This window comes from Lactuca serriola, chromosome 2 (genome assembly GCF_051521515.1).
Source record: "Lactuca serriola cultivar US96UC23 chromosome 2, Lser_US96UC23_V15, whole genome shotgun sequence".
Lineage (NCBI taxonomy): Eukaryota > Viridiplantae > Streptophyta > Magnoliopsida > Asterales > Asteraceae > Lactuca > Lactuca serriola.
The window spans coordinates 119652436-119669011 of NC_136409.1; the positions used below are offsets into that span (position 1 = coordinate 119652436).

At 35.0% G+C, this 16576-nt stretch overlaps 1 protein-coding gene across 1 annotated transcript; it reads right to left on the minus strand.

Moving 5' to 3' along the window:
- Positions 1-14826: 14826 nt before the first annotated feature.
- LOC145089513 (SCARECROW-LIKE protein 7-like) lies at positions 14827-16227 on the minus strand. Its single transcript, XM_079027943.1, has one exon. The coding sequence runs from the start codon at positions 16225-16227 to the stop codon at positions 14827-14829; it is 1401 nt and encodes a 466-aa protein (XP_078884069.1).
- Between the last annotated feature and the right edge of the window lie 349 nt (positions 16228-16576).

Genomic DNA, 16576 nt, shown 5'->3' on the forward strand with positions numbered 1-16576 from the left:
TACCTACACCGATCATAAGAGTTTGAAGTATTTGATGGATCAAACGAACTTGAGTATGCCGCAACGGAGGTGGTTGGATATGGTAAAAGACTATGACTGTGAGATTTTCTACCACCCCTGGAAGGCCAATACGGTGGCCGATGCTTTTTAGCCATAAGGAGGTGTGCTCATCAATCTAAGATATTTGTTTGAGGATGACTATTATTTCACCCTTGATGGATTTGATCAAGGAGGCTCAGGTAGAAGGATTGGAGAGGAAAAAATGGAAGACTCAACGGATTAGAAGGAAGGTTCCTTGTTAGAGATTGTTGGGGTTATTGACTCAGTGCGGTAGGGTCTGGGTTCCGACATCAGGTGGGGCGAAATATATGATTTTGGAGAAGGCGGATATAGCAAAGTTTTATATCCATCCGGGGTCCATGAAGATCTACCGAGACTTGAGATTGAGCTACTCGTGGCCCTGCATGAAGAGAGAAATGGCTTGGTTTTTTGAGCGGTGTTTGACCTGTAGGAAAGTCAAAGCCAAACATCAATGACCTCACGGCAAAGTCTAATTGTTACCCATCCCCATGTGGAAGTCGGAGGAGATCACCACATATTTTATCACGAAATTATCCAGGACAGCGTAGGGTGTTGATTCAGTTTGGGTCATTGTGGACAAGTTGACCAAGAGTGCAAATTTTATTCCAATTACCAAGAGTATATCCGTCGAGAATCTAGTTGATATTTTTGTCTGAGAGGTAGTAGTTAGGCATGGGGTGCCTGTGTCAGTGGTCTCGGATCAAGATGTTCATTTCACCTCTCAATTTTGGAGGAAGTTCAATGAGAAATCGGGAACTCAACTACATTTCAATATAACATACCACCCCCAGACTGACGGTCAAAGTGAGTGTATGATCCAAAAGCTCTAGGATATGCTTTGGACTTGCGTATTGGACTTTAGAGGAAGTTGGGATTCATACCTCCCACTAGTAGAGTTCTCCTACAACAACAGTTATATTGTTAGTATCGACTGATCACCATTCGAGATGTTGTATGGAAGGAGCTGTAGGACTTCGGTTTGTTAGAGGGGGGAGGGAGGTTGGGAATTGGTTCATGGGGAGCGTCAAGGTGGTGCTTAAGACCACCAAGTTGATTCAACAAGTATGTGACAGGTTACGGGTTGCGCAAAGTAGCCAAAAGAGTTACACTGACCGACGCCGTTCGGACCTTGAGTTTCAGGTGGGGGACTCTATATTGTTGAAGGTGTCACCTTGGAAAGGTGTCATCTGATTTTGGAAGGGGGGTAGTTTGGGTCCCCGATTCATTGGACAATTAAGGACTTATGCCCATGTTGGCAGGGTTGCATACTTGTCTCAATTTCATAAATGTGTAGCCGATGACACTTTCCATGTGTCTCGGTTGCAGAAATGTGTAGCCGATGACTTGATATTGATCTCGTTAGATGATATTCAGGTGGATGAGCACTTGAACTATATGGAGAAGCCCATTGCAGTTCTTGACAGGAAATCCAAAACTCTTCGTAACACGGTGGTGAAGCTGGTAAAGGTGGAATGGCAGCACCGAAGGGGCTCCGAATGGACATGAGAGCCGGAGGACGAGATGAGAGAGCACTACCTGAATTTATTCAAATCAGTGAAATTCGAGGACGAAGTTTAATTCAAGTGGGGAAGACTTGTAACATCTAGATATTATCAAGTTTCCTTTTGAACCCTTAAAGTTTCTTTTTTTCACATTAGGTCCCCGAAGTGAAATCTCCAAGTTTTGGCCCTAATCGAGTATGCATGACGTACACCTTTGTACGCTTAGCGTAGTTGGTTCCTAATGAGTACGCTGCGCATACTCTGGTACGTTGGGTGTACGAGGCTCAGACCAGAAACCCTATGATTTAGGGTTTGTGCACTATTTAAACCCCATTATGGCCTATGTCCCTCCCCTACTGTCTCTCACAACTATCTTAGAAAACCCTAGTGCATCTTGCTCCTTTTTGGAGATTTTGAGTGTTAAAGTGCACTTTTGATGGTGAATTAGGTTGCTCAAGAAGGAAGCCTTGCCCTCAAGAGTTTGGATCCAACTTATCATCTTCATTTTGCTCCATTAGAAGGTATAAAGCTCCAACCTTTGGTTGTTTTTCATTAAGTTCCACTTTGGGTCTAGTTTTCCCTATTTTGTCCATACATATTAGATCTTAATGGGTAAGAGCTACTTCTAAGACCCCAAGTTGTGTTTTCAGAAGCTTTTAGTCGTTTCATCGCATAACTGTGCAAGCTTGAACCTTGTTGTGTCCCCTTTCATGTGCTAGAGTGTATTTTTGGGTGTGATAAGTTAGGATTTTGAGTTTAGGGGTTTTGGTATTGGTCTTAAGGCGTAAAGTTTGCAACTTTATGGCCTTAAGGGGCATAAAGGGTTCATATATGAATTTTAAGCTCAAGGACATAAGTGGTTAAGCTACTTTATCATGGATTGCATGGGGGCTGTGTACACTGTGCGTACTTCCTATATGCCGCGCGTACTGGCTCCCTTGGTCGCGTTTTTCGTTTTGACTTGCTACGCTACGCGTTCCACTATGTACGTTGAGCGTACGACCCAGATCTGGGGTAATTGTGTTTTCATCCAAGTTGATGGGCCTGGTTAATGGGTTTGAGCCCTGGGTATTTTCCGTAGGGCCTTTCTAGTTGTTTGGACCTCTTGGGCCTTAATTGATCCATTAGGATATTTATGGGCTTTGGGACTAGTTTGATCCGTCTCATCTCGGACATTATTTTTATGTGAAAGTCTTAGTTCGGATTTTGACCTTATTGTTTAGGACCTATTTTTCTAGTTAGCATGGGATTTTATTCTGCCCAGCAGCCTGAGTATTTGTTTGGGATTTCAGCAGTTAAGGTGATTCTTTCTCACTATATCCATGGGTCTAAGGCACCAATGTCGGTCCATTATTTGTCATGTGGAATGATAGTTTTCTATGTGTTTGCTTGTCTGAAAGACCACGGGGGTAGCCCGTAGTATTTGTATGGAAGACCTTGGGGGCAGTCCATGGCATGGAAGACCATGGGGGTAGCCCATGGCACTTAGATATTAGACCATGAGGGTAGCCCATGACATTCCAAGGAAAAGACCATGGGGGTAGCCCATGACAATTGTATGTATGTTATGTGGTATTGTGGGGAACTCACTAAGCTTTTGCTTAGAATTTGTTTTTGTGGTTTTAGATACTTCTGATACTAAAGGGAAGGACCCGACTTGATGGCACAACATTCACTCTCCACTATTTTCCGCACTTATTGATGTTGTTACTCTGATAATTTGACATGTTTTCTTTGTCATGAATTTTTTAAACAAATTATGGTTGCAATTCTTAACTGAATACGAAAAAAATTTATCTGATTTTTGGGCTGTTACAGAACCAAAGCACTCGGATAATAGGATATCGGCAATACGGGTGACACCTATAGATACGCTTGGTGTAACCGTTGGAGGTGTCATCCCTATTCCGCATAATATTTAAGAGTATTTTTTTAGAATTGAAAAAAAATAGTATATAACTGTAAGAATTTTATTGGAAGTACCCGTGTGTGTGTGTGTGTGTATATATATATATATATATATTCTAGCAAATTTTATTTCCCTTATTTTATGGGTCCCCACTCATCTCGATACGGGGAAAGAAAGTTCGATGTGTCGACGCATGGGTGTCTTAGAAGGTGTGCGAGGTGAGAGATCACACAGGGCCTACGTCCTGGAGGGGGCCCATTTTTCACATGCGGTTCATTATATTAGACTAGTAATCAAAGCCTAAAAATAAAATTAATTTAAATGTATCGTCACAAGGCCAAAGTTGGTTAAGGGTGTGTGAGGTTGATTATTGATTAACTAATTGTTTTAAAATCAGTGCAACGTTGTGACAACCCGAAATTTATTCGGTCACTGTAACCCACTTCCGTTAATAAAATTTATTTTTATTATTAAAGTTTTCTGTTAACTTTTAAGTTAAGTAAATCATTTAGGGTTATTGTTGTAATTTCATACTTGTCGGAAAACTATAAATCACGCGAAAAACCCCGTTTGCAGTTGGTGTTGGGTGGACCCCGACCGTAAACTCAACCCTATATAAGGGTTGAGTGGCCTTCATTGCAACCTTTTTTCACACCCTAGAACTTTCTCTCTCTACTCTCTCTCTCTCTCTCTCTCTACAAAAGTTGGAATTTGATCAAGAATCACCCCTTTCAAGCTTCACAACAGTAAGTAAACCCTCCTAGCTTATTGTTTTGCTTAGTATTCTTGAAAATTTGTGGTTTAACCACCCAAAAACCCCAAGAACATGGGTTTACGGTTTGGGAGCATCCCAAAACCGTAAACACCCTAAAGGGGGTTTTGATGCCATAAAACCCTTCTAATGCTTGGCTATTGACCTAGAAACTTGCATGAATGATCTTAGAACCCCAAAACATGGAATGAGAGGAGTTAACATGAGTTTACGGTTGGGGAATATCCCAAAACCATAAACACCTTTTTAGGGTGTTAAAGTGCCCTTAAACACCTTCTATGACTTGAATGAGTGACTAGAACCTTGCATGCATACCCTAGAAGCACCAAACCATGAAAGAATGTGACAAACATGACTTTACGGCGATAAACTCATGTGTTTACGACCATAAACTCCCCAAGGAGTGGTTCAAAAACCGTAAACTCCAAGGAAGGTCCATTTCAAGCCCCAATCACTTCCATAGCCCTTGATTCGAGTCTAGCATGGTTCCTTGAGTAGTTTAAGACCTTTGAGCACCCAATGACACCATTCCCATGAGTTTACGGCCGTAAACTCATGGGGGATATGGTCTTGAAACCGTAAACACCCCTAAGGCCACCACTTGAAGAGTAAACTCCATAATGAGGCCATACACTCCTTAGATACAACCCGTATCACTCCTAACACTTGAAATAAAGTGTTTTCGCGCATTAGAGTGTATTTACTTACTTAATTAGTGATTAAATAACTAATTAGATACAATTATGTATCACTTCATGTGACATAGGATCCTCGTGTGTGTTCAAGTCCTCACTTAACACCTAACATTCCTACCCGACACTTCCATCCATTCACTGCAGGTGAGTTCATACCCCTACACTTTTCTGAGTTTTTCATGTTTTCATGGGGGGAATACAAGCAAATCATAAAGGATTTCGTAATTTAAAAACTGATGTAATTATAACGATTTTCTATCAAACTTTTAGATACCTTTATCCCTATGTAATATGCTGAGCATAAGGGACGTTTTCTAAATATAATTACATAGTTTTCAAAACAGTGTGGGAACTTATCAAACCATTCAAATTATTATGGGAATAATTTGGGATTTTCATTACTTGTTTTACGGATTCGAATTTCATGCAAAGTCTATATATAAACTATGTCTGATTTAGTTTATCCATTATTAATCTAGAGTATCATGCTAAATAATTACCTAGTGTTTAATTATTTATACTCTACCTTGTTCCAAACGATTTCGAAACTCGATATCAGTCAATTATCCCGTGAATTAGTTAATACTAGCTTGTGAGACTTATCTTCTTTATGCCCCTCGGGGTACCAATAAATCCTCTACGGTAGTATAACCAGAGTCTCCTGGAGGGAGAGCGTGAAATTTGTGGATATATCTATTCAGGACTGACAATCCCACACCTGAACTGCTAGCTACAGTTAGGCGAGCACGCCTGGGGTGACAAATTTTGGAAATCGTACGACGCCTGAAGAACGTCAAGGAGGTCACGAGTCAAACTAGTATGGTTATACGACTCACAATACGTATAAACTAACTATGTTCATGGATTTCTTTCTTTCTTCTATAGTTTTATTTATGTAATAAAACTACCTACCTACTTACTGGATGGTATTCCAGGGACATAACTTATGGTTTTATCTTAAGTAGTAAAACTACTATACTTACTGGTGGTAACCAAGGTTTTCTTCTCATATGGAAATTGACAAACATGTTAGAAAATATGGGATTTTCTTGGAAAACATGCATATGTATTTCATAATTCAGTATTAATGGTTTTCGATATTTACTGCATTCTTTATCAATGGAACCGAAGTATTTTCACAAGATTTAGTAACCAGTTTTTCCTTACAAAAACATGCTTATGAACTCACTAACTTTATGCTGATATTTCTAAAACTGCTTGTATTCTCAGGATCACGTTAGACAGGTATCTCACTTACTTTTGGAGAAGACGGTGGATATAGAAGTCTTGTCTTTACTTTTGTTTATACTGATGTACTTAATATATGTATATTCTTTGCTTTCAAACAAATGTAAATATTCTTATGTAATGTAATGGTTGTGTTTACTATGCTTACTATGTACAATGGTTGTGATACTACGCATGACGTCCTTCGCCCCGGAACGTTTCCGCCGTTGGTTTCGGGGTGTGACAAACGTCTGCTTTAAAAATCAAAATTGTAAGTTTCAAAATCCAATAAGATCACTTAATTTTTAGAATTGCTTTTGGCCTTCAATTTTAGAAATTGGAATCATTTTTTTTAATCTAATGCTCACCTCATGTGTCTCTCTTTCAGAATTGATGAAGTTATGATGTGGCTTGTGTCTTCGATTGTTTCAATTTCTAGCGATGACTTCTCTTACAACAATATTTGAACAACACAATATGTATGAAAAAAGTGTTTTTTTGCTTCCAAAAAAGATGTAAAGAATTTGATGACAAAGATCTTAAGCTGTATTGTAGCCATCTTGAAGTCGCACTTAAGTATATTATTGCACTACTAGAAAATTGGAGGAGTACCTACAAGCTATTACGTTAACAATTTGTTGGAAACAGTTTTTACCAACATAGTTCCAAGTTCCAACGAAATTGGTTTGTTGGAAAAAAGGTTGTGGGAAACATGGTTCCAACAAAATTCCGATGAAATGTCTAACATATTTCCTACAAAATATATCGTACGAAATTTCCAACAAAGTACCAACAAGGCTTGGTGACAGAATATTTCCAACACAATACAAACATATTATGTTTTCAACTTATTTCCAACGAAATATTTCCAACAAAATATTCTATTTAATAAAAAAATCTAGGTTTTTATCAATACATTAAACTTATAATAATACAAATTAAATATATTAACTTGTAAAAAATAAACCCAATACATTACATTTGTAATAATACAAATCCAATATATTAACCTATAAAAATAGGGATATATACACTAAAGTCCTAATATCTTCGTTGATTTGACAAGAAATTCCTAAACTTTATTTTTTTTTTATAGTGAAACCCTAATTACCGATAGTTTTTGACATATTTACCCTTTTTCCGGTTAGCTGATAATTATGATTTTATTGTCAAAAAAATAAAGTTTAGGACTTTATTGTCAAATCGTGAATTATGATTTTACTGTCAAAAAATAAAGGTTAAGACTTTCTTGTCAAATCATTAGAAATATTAGGAGATTTAATGGTATGATAGTCTAACCAGAGAAATGGATATATATACAATAGAGTCCCAATATTTTCAACATTTTGACAAAAAAAAGTCATAAAGTTTATTTTTTTGACAATAAATTCCTAATTCATGATTTGACAAGAAAAGAATTCAATTTTTTTGACAATAAAGTCCTAATTAGCAGCTAACCGGAAAAAGGGTAAATGTGTCAAAAATTTCCGGTAATTAGGACTTTATTGTAAAAAAAAATAAAGTTTAGGACTTTTTTGTCAAATCGATGAAAATATTTGGACTTTAGTGTATATATCCCATAGAAATATACACCCCACACATTACACTTACAATAACACAAATCTTATACAATAACCTATAAAAATAGAAATATAATACATTTACATCATCTAAATAAAATCATATACTTTTACCTATTAAAATAAATCCAATAGTCCATTGCATGCCTAGAATTAGAGAAAATAATGACCTCCGCTATTAGATATGCACAAACAAACAGGCGTTTTAGATTAAAAACTGGATTTACACATGAATTTAAGACATAGACTTTATTTTCAATCTTATACTTAATCCAATACCATTAAAAATGTAGACTTGACTGTAATTTCACCAAGTAATGTTAACACTTACTTTGTATCCACTTATCACGGATGTGGGGTGAATCTTGTTTTTAACAAAATCATTTGCTCTCTGAAATTTTATCAAATCAATAGATTGATAACCATTTTCCATCAGGATTCTAATACATTGGCCAAAACAAAGATGTATGAAATAAGGAACAATACCTTGAGTAACTATATAATAGTGACATCTCCTACTTCTCTATCCCGAAGCTCAGCCAATTCAACAAGAATCTATATAATTCAAAACATTTAATTAGACAAACGTAATAAGTAGCTATATAGCACTTGAAAATAAAATAAAAGATACAATTTGACATGTCTCATATTGGCAGTTGGATGCTAAACATCTCCTGGAAATCTTGGTGCCTATATGATCTAGGATTCATGTAAAAAATTAAAATCCAACACTTAAACAATAAGTTGTGTATATGGGTTGACACTATGAACAAGTTGAAACACCAGAATAAGTTGCTAATCAGATTTCAGAGCATAAACAAGAGCCAAATCACAAATCTGTAACAAAAGTACCAAACTTAAAAATCTGTAACAAAAGTAACAAACCGACAATAGCATGTATCAAACCCACAGATTCACAGCAAGTATCACACAAACAAATGAAAACAATGATTCACAGAGACATCACAAGAATCTAAATAAAAATATGAAATCATAGATAAATTACAAGAAAGAATCTAGGTGACGGTGATTATATCACCTGAGGGGATCGACCGGAGGTGTGAGCATGAGAGGGAAGCGAGTCGGTGGTGTGAACAACTGAGGTGAGCGACGGAGTAGATATGACAGGCAGACGATAGTGATGAGTAATAGTTTATGGAAATCGGAGACGACGATGGCGTCGACAATGGTGAAGGAGGCGGAGGAGCAACGTGAGAGACAATCATCGTCGTCAACGGTGGAGGAGGCGGATGAGCAATGTGAGAGACAATAAAGCAAACTACAGAGGCGACATGAAAGAGCACAACAGTGATTTTGCTCTGATGGTCGTCTCAAGGAGAGAAGATAGTAACTAGGGTTTTCTCTTCGTTTCTTTCTAAAGACGTAAAGGGGAGAAAAAGAAGAGAAGATGGAGGATTAAGGTGTCAATTTATTAACTTGGAATGGAAAAGGCGCAATGTTTCAATATTTTCCCAAAAATTAAGGAATGCCTATTTGACCACTTTTTTTCAAGGATTTTGTAAGGATTTCGTTGGAAATTTTCTACTATTTTCCGATAGAAGATATAAAAAAAATAGAAAATTGAATTTTGTGACATTTGAACTCGGCCAAATTTATTTTATACTGGTTTCATAACTATTATTATTATTAGATTTATAAATATAATTATTAAATATATAACAATTATTATTAGTTTATTATTATTATTATATTATTCAAATTATAGTATTATTATTAGTTATGACATTATACAATTTTTTTTACTATTATTAATGTATGTATATGCCGTGTATGTGTGTGTGTATATATATATATATATATATATATATATATATATATATATACAAACCTATACGAACATAAACCCTAAATCATATACTTATACATAATACATATATACACACATACATACATACCTATTTATACCCTAAACCTACATTAAACATAAAACCTTATACTCACATGCTTACATATAAAAAAACACATATAATACAAATATATATACATATACATGCACATAAGCGTACATACAGACAGAACCCTAAGCGAAACACTAAAACGTATACTCAAATTGACATACACATACATACATACACATACACATACATACACCTAAATTCTAAACCTTAAACCATGAACCATGAAACTCAATACACTAAGCGCTAAAACCATGTATATGTTAAACCCTAAACCTAACCCATAAACCCTAAGCCATATAGTCACATTCTTACACATACATATACATCCATACAATACACACACATACACACACACACACACATATATATATATATATATATATATATATATATACACACACACACATATAAACATACATACATACATAACCATACGTTGAACCATGAACGTATACATAAACTAAACCAATATATGTGTTAAACCTTGAACCTTAAACACTAAACCCTAAAACTTATACTCACATGCTTAAACATACAAATACATACATACATACATACATACATATCGAGTGAGATTCACGCCTCTCTTAGTGTATTGGGTCGATTCAGTTATGTTAGTAGTAAATGAGGTTTTTACCTCTTGGGTTAGTGATGGAACCAGTTAGGTAGGGTTGGGTCGATCACTTAGTAGTAAACAAGTTTTGCCTTCAGGTTAGTAATGGACCTACGTACGGGGTGTCTTCCTTACGGGTTTGTGATGGACCCATGTGTGGGGAACCTTTATTGTGGGTTAGTGATGGGCCCAAGGCTAGGAATAATTATTTATTATCAAATATTAAAAGATAAATAATAACGATAGACCATAATGATTCTCTAGTGAAGAATATGTGATGTATGTGATGTATATGGTGAGTATGATGTATGTGATGTATGTGTGGTATGTGAGGTATGAGATGTATGTGATGATATGCTATCTGTGTTTTCCTAACATTGTACTTATGGTTGACTCGCTTAGCATTTGTTGACACTTGTTTCTTTGCTTGTTATTGCCTTGCATTCGTACAAGTAGCATAGTTTGTCGGATTAAGGATGATGGGGATTTTGGGTAGTTATATTCAAAGTGTATGTCTTAGTATTGATACCATTTAGACATGTTGTTGAGTTTTCATAACACTTGTTTTTGATAACTCGTTTTGGATTGGTTTATGAACTATAATTTCGATAAATGTTGTTTTTGGTAATAAAAGTAACATTGGTGATGTTTTCAAGTAATTCAAAATAAGACTCTCGATAATGTATTAAATAAATGTTTTTAAAAAAGATTTGCTGAAAAATCACGGTGTTACATTGTTGAAGCTCAAGCTTGTGGATCCAAAGCCTACATTGCTTTTGTCAACTCCAAAAGGTATAAAGGTTAAACCTTAATGATGCATTTTTTAGATCTAGCTAGTTTTGGGTTTTATGAGCTTTTTGGTCCCATAATCTTGGTATCCATGAGTATGGCTTATTCTAATCTAAATGGGTCATTCTTTCAGACATTTTTGGGTATTTTGAGTCATAAAAATGTAATATTGGTCCCTTTACTTTCTTCATGCATGAGATTGGAGGTTGTGGTTTGTGTATTAATTTATGGGTTGGTTGTTAGACTCATTATCGGCTTAGAAATGCATAAATTTGGAAAATTTATAGCTTAGAATGTTAACTGGGACTAGATCTGAGCTTTGGACATGGTATCTTAATAAAATAAGCACTCAATATAAAAACAGGGAATCCATTGAGTACGTTGGGCGTACTTGGTTGACGCCCCGTAATCTAGGCAAAGGTGCACTATGTTGGGCGTAATAGCTGAGTATGCTGAGCATACTCAGTCTATGTTGACTTTATTGACTTTTTGACATTTGACCTTTGACATGTGGTTTAACCAAGTTTGACTTAGGGGTATTTTGGGTATTTTGGATGGTAGATTTGTTGGATTAGGTGTCTAAGCCTATAACTATAATTGGTATATACTTGAATTGATAGTAACATAGTCCTTTTGAGTTGCCCTCCTAACTAGCAACTAGACATGATGACTTTTGGAGAGAGATTGAATTTATTATTTTATTAATAAATTGAAATAAATGATTTATTAATGTATTATATATATAATACAAATAGTATAATTTCAAAATCACTAATAGGGTTAGGAAGACATACCATCATTCTTATATAGTATGTTTTTGTTTGTTATGCTCAAAACCCATAAAGATTGAGTTTAGGTCACTGTTTATTGTATATGTGACCAGTAGAGTAAGCAGTTGGAGCTGTGATATGTCTAGCTACATTCAGACTGTGAGGTGAGTTTCTTCTCACGACACTCATGGGTCGAAAGTTCCAACACCAACCCACTAGGTTACGTATCTTGGTATAAAGGATCATATTATGCTGACTATATGATAGATTGTTAGATTTGTATCATTACATGAATTAGTAAGTGGTATGTTTATATGTATGATTACCTGTATTAGTTAGTTGTATACATATATCTGGAACCCTACACATAACACTACACCTATACTCATACACACATACATACGTACACGCATACACATACACATACACATACCTAAATTCCAAACCTTAAAAGATGAACCATGAACCCAAATACCCTAAGCCCTATACCAAGGTGTATGTTAAACCCTAAAGCCTCAACCTTAAACTCTAGCCCCTAAACCCTAAAACCTAAACCCTGGCCCATAAACACTAAACCCTAAACCCTGACCCTTAACCCTTCAACCCAAAACCATATACTTACATGCTTACATATACATATACATACATACATACATACATACATACAATACACATAACCATATGTACAAATGAACAGAAAGCTACATACACACTTAATCATACGTTGAACCATGAACCTATAGATACCCTAAACCTATATATACGTTAAAACTTAAAACTTAAACATTAAACCTCAAACCCTATATGTATGTGTATGTAAATATATAGGTATGTGTATGTACAAACACTAAAATTCATCTATAAACCAAATGGGCACATATAGCTCAAATTGGTCCATTTTGTTTATGATCTTGGAGTTGAGATAACTTCAACATCTCTTGAGCACTTAGGTGCTGGTCGTGAGTCTTTATGCCCATGGTTGGATGATGACAAGAACGGTGTAGAGCCTTAAGTTTCTCATTCCAATGATTGTATAGTGTCACGATGCATCATGAACAAATATGGATATGACTTAAGTAGGTGAAACCTTTGGGTCTTGGTTCGTTACCCCTACATACACATATACATGCATACAAATTTCAAAATAATAATAACAATAATAATAATAATAATAATAATAATAAACCTAATATTAATAACAAAAAGTATAAATATAATAAACCTAATAATAACATATCTAACGTTTAAAGATAAAACAATAACAATAATTATCATAATAATAATAATAATAATAATAAAAATATAAATTATTAATTTTTATAATTATATTAAATATAGTATGAAATAATAGTTATTATATTTATAATAATATAAAATAATAATAATAACAATATTAATAGAAAATAAGAGAGAGAGAGAGAGAGAGAGAGAGAGAGATTTTCATTTCCCACTATTTATGTTTTCAACATATTTTCTACAAAAAGGTAAATTTAAGTATTAATTGATAGTCCGTTGGTTTTATGTACGAAATTTCGAACGCTTTTCCGACGGAATTTTTGTTGTTTTTGTATATTTCGCTATTTTGTTGGAATCTTTTTTTTTTTGCAAGTTTGTCGGAAATTTGACGAAAATTACCAACAAAATATTTTCGTCGGTAATTTCTGTACCTAAAAGCAAATATTCTAGTAGTGTTGACGCCAATGAACTTCATCTGGAGTTAAATCTGGTTGACGAGTTGTTTCCAACATATTTCCTACAAAAAGGTAAATTTAAGTATTAATTAATAGTTTGTTGGTTTTCTATAGGGAATTTTCAACGCTTTTCCGACAGAATTTTTGTTGTTTTTGTATATGTCGCTATTTTGTTGAAGTTTTGTTGGAATCTTTTTTTGTTGCAAGTTTGTTGGAAATTAGATGAAAATTACCTACAAAATATTTTCGTCGGTAATTTCCATAGCTAAAAGCAAATATTCTAGTAGTGTTGATGCCAATGAACTTTATCTGGAGTTAAACCTGGTTGACGAGTTGTTTCCAATATATTTCCTACAAAAAGGTAAATTTAAGTATTAATTAATAGTCCGTTAGTTTTCTGTAGGAAATTTCCAAAGCTTTTCCGACGGAATTTTTGTTGTTTTTGTATATGTCGCTATTTTGTTGAAATTTTGTTTGAATCTTTTTTTGTTGCAAGTTTGTCGGAAATTAGAAGAAAATTACCTACAAAATATTTTCGTTGGTAATTTCCGTAGCTAAAAGCAAATATTCTAGTAGTGTTGATGCCAATGAATTTCATCTGAAGTTAAATCTGATTGACGAGTTGTTTCCAACATATTTCCTACAAAAAGGTAAATTTAAGTATTAATTAATAGTCCGTTGGTTTTCTGTAGGAAATTTGCAACGCTTTTCCGACGGAATTTTTTTTTGTTTTTGTATATGTTGAAATTTTGTTGAAATCTTCTTTTGTTGCAAGTTTGTCGGAAATTAGACGAAAATTACCTACAAAATATTTTCGTCAGTAATTTCTCTGGCTAAAAGAAAATATTATAGTAGTGTTGATGCTAATGAACTTTATCTGGAGTTAAGTCTTGTTGACGAGTCCGTGTCTGGTGAAACTACTAACCCCACATATAAAATATATGAAAAAAGTCATTAATTTTACTTATGCAATTAATCTATATAAAGTCTCGCTGACTATTCTAATAACCGTTGCCTAGAAACAAGTTTCTCAAATTTAAATTTGTTAAATTTCTATAAACAGTTTGCAATGTCACAAGGAATACTTAATATCTTGGATATGATATCTATTAAGTACGATATATTTACGAGTATTTATATAAGAGTTGATTTCTAATAATTATGACTCATTGTAGTATTAATGAAAATTGTTTATACATAAAAAGAAATTATATTTAGAGGCCCAATTTTATTTTTGGGAGAGTTGTGTCCACCTTTTAAAATTCCCCATATATTTTCTCAGCTTTTCCAAAAAGAGACTCTAACCAAAGGATGTTTTTTCCATAGCAAAACGATGTGATTCTTACCATCTCCTTCAACTTTAACTTGATGCATACTATCACCTTCTCTTACCATTAGTTTGCTTTCAAGGATGATCTCACCCTTCACTTCCCAAGCCTGAAACACAGGTTCCCATTCAAATTCTTTTTGAAACTGCCACTTCTGCATCCATGTATTCAAAGAGACAAAAGGAGCAACAAAAAGACACTCCATTGCTGTTTTTGCTGCGTCAAGATTCTTTGAAAAGGTGTGATCCATTGATTCTAAAATAGCTTGGTAGTGCCAAATATTGTTTTCGAAGTAAGAACACAAACCCTCTTGATTTTCGTAACTTTCATCACATGCATCCCCATCGCCAAAAGTTATGACAACTTTGTGACTATCACATGCAAATTGTTCAGCCACCTCCATAAACTCCATAACATCTTTTTTATTTCTCCCCTTCATCATGTGTGGAAGGTTTACCATGCAATTAAATACACAAACACCTCTTTTAGCAATACATTTTTTCTTCATTTTCTTGATGTTACATAGTTCTATCTCGTCCACTGTCAATTTGAGATCAAAAGCTCTTGCATGGTCGTAGAGCTGTTTTTTCGTCTCCTCAAATGAAAAATATTTAGAAGGATCTTCTCTCCAAGATTCTACATTACTCCATCTTATAGATATTATTCTCAGTTCCTTGTGTTGAAGCTCAGAAGACGTCAACAACGATGACCATTGCACCCCATTCCCTATATCAAAATCGAATATGTAAATAGAGTCTGCATCTTGACGTATTGCATCGAGGATCACTGAGTTGGCTGCGAAGTGAGCAAACATTCCATATGGGAATAAGTGATAGAATGCTCTGAAGCAAACACAAAAGCTCTTCATGCACTCTTGTTTCAAGTAGTTTAATTGCTTGTGGTGGGTTTGAAATAAATAATATAGTAAGCGCTCAGTGATATCCCCAGTAGGGTTTGCTTTCTGGATAAGACGCTTGCAAATGGCATCAGCAAGCACTGTTAGCTCTTTCTCCATGGCTTCGCAGTAAGCCATCAATAAGTGAAGATCAATAACTTCACTATCAGTCTCCGTGATTTCAGAAGGCAAGATCATTGATGGTTGAAGAGTTATCATGTCCACTGAGGCGTCAATCTCTTTAGAAGACTGGTTGAGGTTGCATTCTTTTTGAGACGTGTATGATTGAGAAGGAACATCTTCTTCACTGTTTAATAATAAACACAAGTCAGTGATCTCATCGTTTGAAATGTTTTCTAACCCCTCAAAATCTAGGAAAGGATCGTCTATCTCTAAACGCGCAGACACTTGGTCCGTGTGATTTTCGAACAAGGTGGGTAACCTGTTAGGCAGCATGTTAACAAGGTATTGGATTGAGAGGATTCATCATATTCTCGAGGTTATTGATCAGTATTTATAGTAAGAGATTGATTCATTTACATGGAAATTCCCCATTTAGGTTATCGACTCATTTACTTGGAAGTTATCAAATCAGATGACCTTATTCGCGGTAAAGACGAAGCATATTCTAGAGATATTCCGGACATTCCAAATTCAGACGATCGACTCAATAACTTGGAAGTTCTCAATTCAGGCGACCTTATCCTTTGCATTCGAGGTAAGATGACGTATATTCCACTAACGTATTTGACAAATGTACTCATGCGGTGCTAAAGAAGACGTATAATCCCATGGTATTAATACT